This window comes from Cajanus cajan, chromosome 9 (assembly GCF_000230855.2).
Source record: "Cajanus cajan strain Asha chromosome 9, NIPB_CcT2T_4, whole genome shotgun sequence".
Lineage (NCBI taxonomy): Eukaryota > Viridiplantae > Streptophyta > Magnoliopsida > Fabales > Fabaceae > Cajanus > Cajanus cajan.
Window position 1 is genome coordinate 21,124,255 of NC_138525.1, and position 9,308 is coordinate 21,133,562.

At 34.7% G+C, this 9,308-nt stretch overlaps 1 protein-coding gene across 1 annotated transcript; it reads left to right on the forward strand.

The window, feature by feature from the left end:
- Nucleotides 1-4,981: 4,981 nt before the first annotated feature.
- Nucleotides 4,982-7,034, forward strand: LOC109792540 (UDP-glycosyltransferase 87A1). Its single transcript, XM_020351964.3, has 2 exons — nt 4,982-5,600; nt 6,004-7,034. The coding sequence occupies exons 1-2, from the start codon at nt 5,105-5,107 to the stop codon at nt 6,879-6,881; spliced, it is 1,374 nt and encodes a 457-aa protein (XP_020207553.1). The 5' UTR covers nt 4,982-5,104; the 3' UTR covers nt 6,882-7,034.
- Nucleotides 7,035-9,308: the final 2,274 nt, after the last annotated feature.

Sequence of the window (9,308 nt, forward strand, 5' to 3'; positions counted from 1 at the left end):
AATATACTTAAAAATTTATTAAAATTAAAATATAGAAATTTAAAAATTTTAAGTGAAAAGACAAAAAATATACTTAAAAAATTATTAAAATTAAACTATTTAAATATATAATAATATTATTACAAATAAAATTAGAAAATATAAAATAAAAATAAAATGACTAAATGATTTAAAAATTTAAAGAATAAAATATCATAAATATTATTTAAATAAATTATTAAAAATATAAAATATAAAACAAAATTATAATTACAACTGTACCGGTACCCTCCCAAATAATATGGGTACCGTAGAAATTCTCTTTAAATTTTACGTACTCATCTTTTTAATTGTCGTCTGTTTTTAATTAGAGGAACACAGTGTGACACATCACCATATGTGACATGTGATCAAATGCCAACAAAAGTAGTACCGTGTACACCTTTAATCATTGCATTAAACAAAAACATAAAGGCATTTCCTTTGGTGCAAGTTTATTTTAGAGGGCACCAAAATCCTCTGTAACTATGACCACATAAATGATGACATGTGTTAAATTTGTCAAAAGTTATATTTTTTAAGAATGTTTTAATATTTGTTATTTAACCCTCATTAATTATATCTTTTTAAAGAATAGTCCCCAATTTATTTAAAGGTGGCATCTCTCATACACCATTTTAAAAAGTGGTGCATGGTAAACCATTAGTTTTGACCATAAGATTCATCTAAACTAATAACTTATAATACTATCAGGATAAATTTTTTTGAATTTTCTACTGAAATATTTTTTTTTAAATTACTCAAAAAAAAAAAACTCGTGTTACGAAGAACTGGAGGAACTGCTATTCACGTTCGGAACGGCCCGTTCTGAACGGGCCGTTCCAGATGAAATAATAAGACATGAATAATAAACCAGAACGGGCCGTTCCAAATATAAAAAAAATGCATGAAAAATGAATCAGAACTGCCTGTTTCGCAATCAGAACTGGCCGTTCCGAAATCAGAACGGTCCGTTCCAGATTCAAAAATAAGACATGATTAATTAAAACAGAACAGCCCGTTCTGAATTCGGAACGGGCCGTTCTAACTATATATTTGCATAAAACCTTTTTTTAAGTAAAATAATATATTTTTTTCATTCTACTAAATTACATTTAAAATTTAAGTATAATTTTTCAATTGATAATGCTTTTCTATTAGAATTAGAGGTTTACATTAATTATATGCGTAAATTTCTAATTCTAATTCGAAAATAACACCAAACAAAACTTTCTATTATAAATCCTAAACCCTAAACCCAAAAAGTCTTATACTAAGGCCCATAATACAAGACCAAACAATATAAACTCCTATACTACCAAATATATGAGAAAGGTGGTCATCCATGTAAAGTCCAAGTAAAGAAAATCCTAGGCCCACCAAACCTATTGGGCTCACTACGCAAAGAAGCAAAGAAAAGCCCAAAGGCCCATGAAGCCCAAAACTAGGCCCAATAAGCTTAAAACCCAAAAAGTCTTATACTAAGGCCCATAATACAAGACCAAACAATATAAACTCCTATATTACCAAATATATGAAAAAGGTGATCTTCCATGTTTAGGCCCACCAAACTCATTGAGCTCACTAAGCTCAGAAGCAAAGAAAAGCCCAAAGGCCCATGAAGCCCAAAACTAGGCCCAATAAGCTTAAAACCCAAAAAGTCTTATACTAAGGCCTATAATACTAGACCAAACAATATAAACTTTTATACTACCAAATATATGAGAAAGGTGGTCATCCATGTAAAGCCCAAGTAAAGAGAACCTTAGGCCCACCAAACCCATTGGGCTCACTAAGCTCAGAAGCAAAGAAAAGCCTAAAGGCCCATGAAGCCCAAAACTAGGCCCAATAAGCTTAAAACTGAAAAAGTCTTATACTAAGACCCATAATACAAGACCAAACAATATAAACTCCTATACTACCAAATATATGAGAAAGGTGGTCATCCATGTAAAGTCCAAGTAAAGAAAATCCTAAGCCCACCAAACCTATTGGGCTCACTAAGCAAAGAAGCAAAGAAAAGCCCAAAGGCCCATGAAGCCCAAAACTAGGCCCAATAAGCTTAAAACCCAAAAAGTCTTATACTAAGGCCCATAATACAAGACCAAACAATATAAACTCCTATATTACCAAATATATGAAAAATGTGATCTTCCATGTTTAGGCCCACCAAACTCATTGAGCTCACTAAGCTCAGAAGCAAAGAAAAGCCCAAAGGCCCATGAAGCCCAAAACTAGGCCCAATAAGCTTAAAATCCAAAAAGTCTTATACTAAGGCCCACAATACAAGACCAAACAATATAAACTCCTATATTACCAAATATATGAGAAAGGTGGTCTTCCATGTAAAGCCCAAGTAAAGAGAACCTTAGGCCCACCAAACCCATTGGGCTCACTAAGCTTAGAAGTAAAGAAAAGCCCAAAGGCCCATGAAGCCCAAAACTAGGCCCAATAAGCTTAAAACCCAAAACGTCTTATACTAAGACCTATAATACAAGACCAAACAATGTAAACTCTTATACTACCAAATATATGAGAAAGGTGGTCATCCATGTAAAGCCCAAGTAAAGAGAACCTTAGGCCCACCAAATCCATTGGGCTCACTAAGCTCAGAAGCAAAGAAAAGTCTAAAGGCCCATGAAGCCCAAAACTAGGCCCAATAAGCTTAAAACCCAAAAAGTCTTATACTAAGGCCCATAATACAAGACCAAACAATATAAACTCCTATATTACCAAATATATGAGAAAGGTGGTCATCCATGTAAAGCCCAAGTAAAGAGAACCTTAGGCCCACCAAACTTATTGGACTCACTAAGCTCAGAAGCAAAGAAAAGCCCAAAGGCCCATGAAGCCCAAAACTAGGCCCAATAAGCTTAAAACCCAAAAAGTCTTATACTAAGGCCTATAATACTAGACCAAACAATATAAACTTTTATACTACCAAATATATGAGAAAGATGGTCATCCATGTAAAGCCCAAGTAAAGAGAACCTTAGGCCCACCAAACCCATTGGGCTCACTAAGCTCAGAAGCAAAGAAAAGCCTAAAGGCCCATGAAGCCCAAAACTAGGCCCAATAAGCTTAAAACTGAAAAAGTCTTATACTAAGACCCATAATACAAGACCAAACAATATAAACTCCTATACTACCAAATATATGAGAAAGGTGGTCATCCATGTAAAGTCCAAGTAAAGAAAATCCTAAGCCCACCAAACCTATTGGGCTCACTAAGCAAAGAAGCAAAGAAAAGCCCAAAGGCCCATGAAGCCCAAAACTAGGCCCAATAAGCTTAAAATCCAAAAAGTCTTATACTAAGGCCCACAATACAAGACTAAACAATATAAACTCCTATATTACCAAATATATGAGAAAGGTGGTCTTCCATGTAAAGCCCAAGTAAAGAGAACCTTAGGCCCACCAAACCCATTGGGCTCACTAAGCTTAGAAGTAAAGAAAAGCCCAAAGGCCCATGAAGCCCAAAACTAGGCCCAATAAGCTTAAAACCCAAAACGTCTTATACTAAGGCCTATAATACAAGACCAAACAATGTAAACTCTTATACTACCAAATATATGAGAAAGGTGGTCATCCATGTAAAGCCCAAGTAAAGAGAACCTTAGGCCCACCAAATCCATTGGGCTCACTAAGCTCAGAAGCAAAGAAAAGTCTAAAGGCCCATGAAGCCCAAAACTAGGCCCAATAAGCTTAAAACCCAAAAAGTCTTATACTAAGGCCCATAATACAAGACCAAACAATATAAACTCCTATATTACCAAATATATGAGAAAGGTGGTCATCCATGTAAAGCCCAAGTAAAGAGAACCTTAGGCCCACCAAACTTATTGGACTCACTAAGCTCAGAAGCAAAGAAAAGCCCAAAGGCCCATGAAGCCCAAAACTAGGCCCAATAAGCTTAAAACCCAAAAAGTCTTATACTAAGGCCCATAATACAAGCTTTTTGAGTTTTAAGCTTATTGGGCCTAGTTTTGGGCTTCATGGGCCTTTGGGCTTTTCTTTGCTTCTTTGCGTAGTGAGCCCAATAGGTTTGGTGGGCCTAGGATTTTCTTTACTTGGACTTTACATGGATGACCACCTTTCTCATATATTTGGTAGTATAGGAGTTTATATTGTTTGGTCTTGTATTATGGGCCTTAGTATAAGACTTTTTAGGTTTAGGGTTTAGGATTTATAATAGAAAGTTTTGTTTGGTTTTATTTTCTAATTAGAATTAGAAATTTACGCATATAATTAATGTAAACCTCTAATTCTAATAGAAAAGCATTATCAATTGAAAAATTATACTTAAATTTTAAATGTAATTTAGTAGAATGAAAAAAATATATTATTTTACTTAAAAAAAGGTCTTATGCAAATATATAGTTAGAACGGCCCGTTCCGAATTCAGAACGGACTGTTCTGTTTTAATTAATCATGTCTTATTTTTGAATCTGGAACGAGCCGTTCTGATTTCGGAACGACCAGTTCTGATTGCGAAACAGGCAGTTCTGATTCATTTTTCATGCATTTTTTTTATTTGGAACGGCTCGTTCTGGTTTATTATTCATGTCTTATTATTTCATTTGGAACGACCTGTTCTGAAATCAGAACGGCCCGTTCCGAACGTGAGTAGCAGTTCCTCCAGTTCTTCGTAATACGAGTTTTTTTTTTGAGTAATTTAAAAAGAAAAATTTCAGTAGAAAATTTGAAAATTTTTATCCTGATAGTATTATAAGTTATTAGTTTAGATGAATCTTATGGTCAAAACTAATGGTTTACCATGTAGTACTTGTTAAAGTAGTGTATGAGAGATGCCACCTTTAAATAAACTGGAAACTATTATTTAAAATAATATAATTAATAAAAATTAAATAACAAATATTAAAATATTTTTAAAAAATATAACTTCTGATAAAATTAACACATGTCATCCTTTATACAGTATTAGTCACTTAGGATATGGGTACCCTATGAAATAAACTTGTAGCAAAGGAAATGCCAGACATAAAAGCTTCCCTCCTCTTCTTACCTTTCCAGAATTCCTATGCACTTTGGATCACTTCCTCCCTTTTCCTAAACCGTAAACACGATGCACCATCCAACTCAAGTTCCACCAAACATCGCCACCCATGTTGTGGCGGTGCCATACCCAGGGCGAGGCCACGTCAACCCCTTGATGAACCTCTGCAAGTTGTTTCTGTCCAACAACCCCGACATCCTCGTAACCTTCGTAGTCACCGAAGAATGGCTGGGCTTCATCGCTTCCGAACCCAAACCCAGCAACATCCGATTCGCCACAATCCCTAACGTTATTCCCTCCGAACACGGTCGAGCCAACGACTTCGTCGCCTTCCTCGAAGCCGTGATGACCAAAATGGAAGCTCCCTTTCAAGACTTACTCCACCGCCTTCAGCCGCCGCCAACAGTAATCATATACGACACTTACCTCTTCTGGGTCGTTCGCGTTGCAAATCGGGCAAACATTCCCGTCGCGTCGTTTTGGCCAATGTCTGCGTCGTTTTTTGCCGTGCTCAAACACTACCATCTTCTCCAGCAAAATGGTCACTACCCTGTAAAAGTATCAGGTCATTTACTTTCAATTCGCCACAAAACCGTATAACTCCCAATATTTTTAAATAGTTAGATCTGTTTGAGACAAAAAATTATATTTTGGTCTCTCACTGTGAATCACATTTTTTTTTATTTTTTATTTTTTAAAAAGAGTTAGTATTAGTTAAGTATCATACTACGTAAATGTTGGTCTTAATTTACAAAATAAAAATAAAAATAGTAAGGTGTGTAGAAATTGGTAGACCAGTGAGACCGCATAATTTGGAACTATATAATAATTTCTGAATTAATAGGTTGAACTAGCAATTTCTCGTTGAAAATTAATCTCAATATATAATGATGAACATTTGTATTAGAATATTGACTGTGAATTGTGATATTTGAAGCATTGTGTGGTTGTTTAAATGTGTGCAACAGAAGGTGAGAAACGTGTGGATTATATTCCGGGGAACTCGTCAATTCGTTTGGCAGATTTTCCACTTAACGATGAAAGTTTGGGCAGCCGAAAATTGTTGGAAATGTCTTTGAATGTTGTACCATGGGTGCAGAAAGCACAATATCTGTTATTTCCTTCCATATATGAGCTTGAGCCTCGAGCTATCGATGCTTTGAAAGCAGAGTTCTCTATTCCCATTTACACTATGGGCCCTGTCATACCTTGCTTTATTAATGGCCATATTGATGTTTCTAAACATGACTACTTTCAGTGGCTTGACAACCAACCTTCTGGGTCGGTACTATACATCTCACAGGGAAGCTTTCTTTCAGTTTCTAGTGCACAAATTGATGAAATTGCAGCTGGTTTGCGCGAAAGTGCTGTTCGGTTCTTGTGGATAGCGCGAGACAAGTCTTCTAGGTTGAAGGAGATATGTGGGGATAGGGGAATAGTTCTGCCATGGTGTGATCAAATGAGGGTGTTGCAGCATCCTGCTATTGGTGGTTTTTGGTCACATTGCGGGTGGAATTCCATTAGAGAAGGTGTTTTCAATGGTGTTCCTTTTCTAACCTCTCCAATAGTGATGGACCAACCTCTTAATAGTAAATACATAGTAGAGGATTTAAAGGTTGGGTGGAGGGTGCAGACAGAGAATGCGCAAGGCACTCTGATTAAAAGAGATGAAATCGGTATCCTTCTTAAAAAATTTATGGATCTGGATATTGATGAAGCAAGAGATATGAGGAAGAGAGCCAGAGAGCTTCAGCAGCTATGTCAGAATGCAATTGCATGTGGTGGATCATCAGAAACTAATGTGAAGGCTTTTCTTAGGCATATATTACAAGGTTCCAAGCCGTAGAGTAAATCCACGTGTTTAAGTAGAGATCATTTGTTGTTACATTTGAGGAACCAGTTCACTATTTTTTGTTTCAATTATCTTATTGTTGATGTAATTTCTCTAACTGAATCTGCTTCGTAAGTAAATGGAAATCATGAGACTATGAATGTGGAAGGGGGTCTTAGATACCTTAAATCTGAGGAATGTAATGAGCGTAATGATTCCATGAATATATCAATGATTCTGAAAAAGTTTGGAATGAAACTTTTAATTGGTAAAGCTATTACTATAAATTTCTATCCAACTTTTCATTAACTTAACATATGCTTTTTTTTCAATCATTATATGCTTTTGTTGTCACCGAGCATAAATTCCTTTTTCAAACTGCTTTGGTAGAAAAAAAATGTATCCGAACTCCCAAATAGCATACTAGAAAATAATTGCAAAATTTAATTCTTAGTACTTGTCATGAACTAACTATCCTAAAAATTTAAATTGTTGGGTGAAAGCACACGGGTGGCTTTATATCAATCGGCCTTCATCCAAGTGTCCTTTCATCTTGAACCATGGGCAATGCATCGGTCTGTCTTACCTTGTGTTCAAATTTAACTCATTTTAAAATAGGGGCAACGAGGATCAAATTGCAGATCACATATCACAAGGCTTGGCATTTTAATACCATGAGGTGCGTTTGGAACAGTTTATGTACTGCTTATTTGGATTTATCTTATAACATAAACAGTTGTTCAAGTGTTTCAGAGAGTTTATGAAAATAGCTTGTGATATGTTGATATGTCCATAAGTTGTTTTTAATTTATTTCAATAAGCTCTTCAAGGTAGCTTATGAAAACATCTTACAACTAGTATGAAAATAGTTTAATCGGATTTCCTCTTAGATTTTTTAAACAATTTATATGAGTAATATGAAAAGTATTTATTCAATAAGAGCTTAATTAAACTGTTTACCCAAACGCACCCTATGTCATAAACCAACTATTCTGAAGAGCTTAAACTGTTGGGTGAAAGCACACTAGCAGTTTTATATCTAACAGTCTTCACACTAGAGTCTTTTCAGGTTGAAACATGGGCAATGCATTAGAGTCTAGTTGGATACATAGAAGCGCATTTGAAAGTTTCTTTACTAAAAAATACTCTTTATTTTTAGTAGAGAAACTTTAAAAAAACGTTTTTAGTTTGTATCTAAATTGACTCTTAATCTATCTTAGGTTGAAATTTAACTTTTATTTAAAAATAGGGCCAACAACAAGGATCAAACTGTAGACTCATATCATGAGCTATGTGACTCTGCATTTTGATACCATGTCATGAACCAACTATTTTGAAGGCTTAAACTGTTGGGTAAAAGTGCACGAGTGGTTTTATATCTAACAGTACGCATCCCTTACAGATCACAGTTATGGTTTGCTAGACAGTAGACACAATAGAGTGTACTTATTGAGTTTTATGAATATATAAACTATACTAAAAAAGATAGCGGTGTTTGGAATTGTTATAGCTGAAAGGACGCAATAGAAATGCTACAATCTATTCTTTGAAAACTAGCTTCTCAAGAATCTCAACTCCTTTTAGTAACAGATTTTTATTATTGTTTCTAAAAATGTTTAAAAACATATTTAACTTGGAAGGTGATTTTTGTGCTGTTTATTTCAAGTGTTTATTAATGTATGTCCTATTACTTGGTAACATCCTTTAATTTATTTTGAGATCCATATTTGATTGATGGAGTTGTCTCAAGCTGATTCGGTTGACATGTTGAAACTAAATATGATCTTTTGGTATGTTCTTCCATTCCTGGGAAGAGACAGTAAGCAGTTGGTGCTACGGTAATGTTGTCGGGCATACCCTTTAGACTATAGGAATAAATTAGTAGGAACGACCTCAAGTTGTCTCAAATCTCAAACTTTAGATGGGGTGATAATTTGCAAATTGCTATACTGGAGTTTTAACTTAAATTGTTCTGGATGGAATAGTTCTGTTCATTGAAATTATAGATAATAAATCATGAGTTATACCGGCAAAAGGGACAGATTGATAGAAACTGGATCACAAATGGAAGAAGCACACATTTAGTCAAATCATTATTTTTCTTCCTTTTTTATTTATTTGTTTTCATGTTATAGTTTCAAAGGATCAAAAGCACTCCAATAGAGACTTTACTTAGGATATTCGAATATACTATTCAAACTTCCAACTTATCAGTAGTATTTTTCTCTTTCTCTACGAGAGGACTAAATTGTAATAATGATTTTATTTTACACCTAACCTTCTATCCTAAATTTTACTCATACATTCGGTGGCTAAGAATGGAATGGTCCATCATGGGCCACTTATAACATGGTACATGTTAACTCTCTATTTTCTAACGTGGAAAAAATGTGAAATTTTACTCAAGTCAAAATTTTACTGGATAAATATCTATTATATATC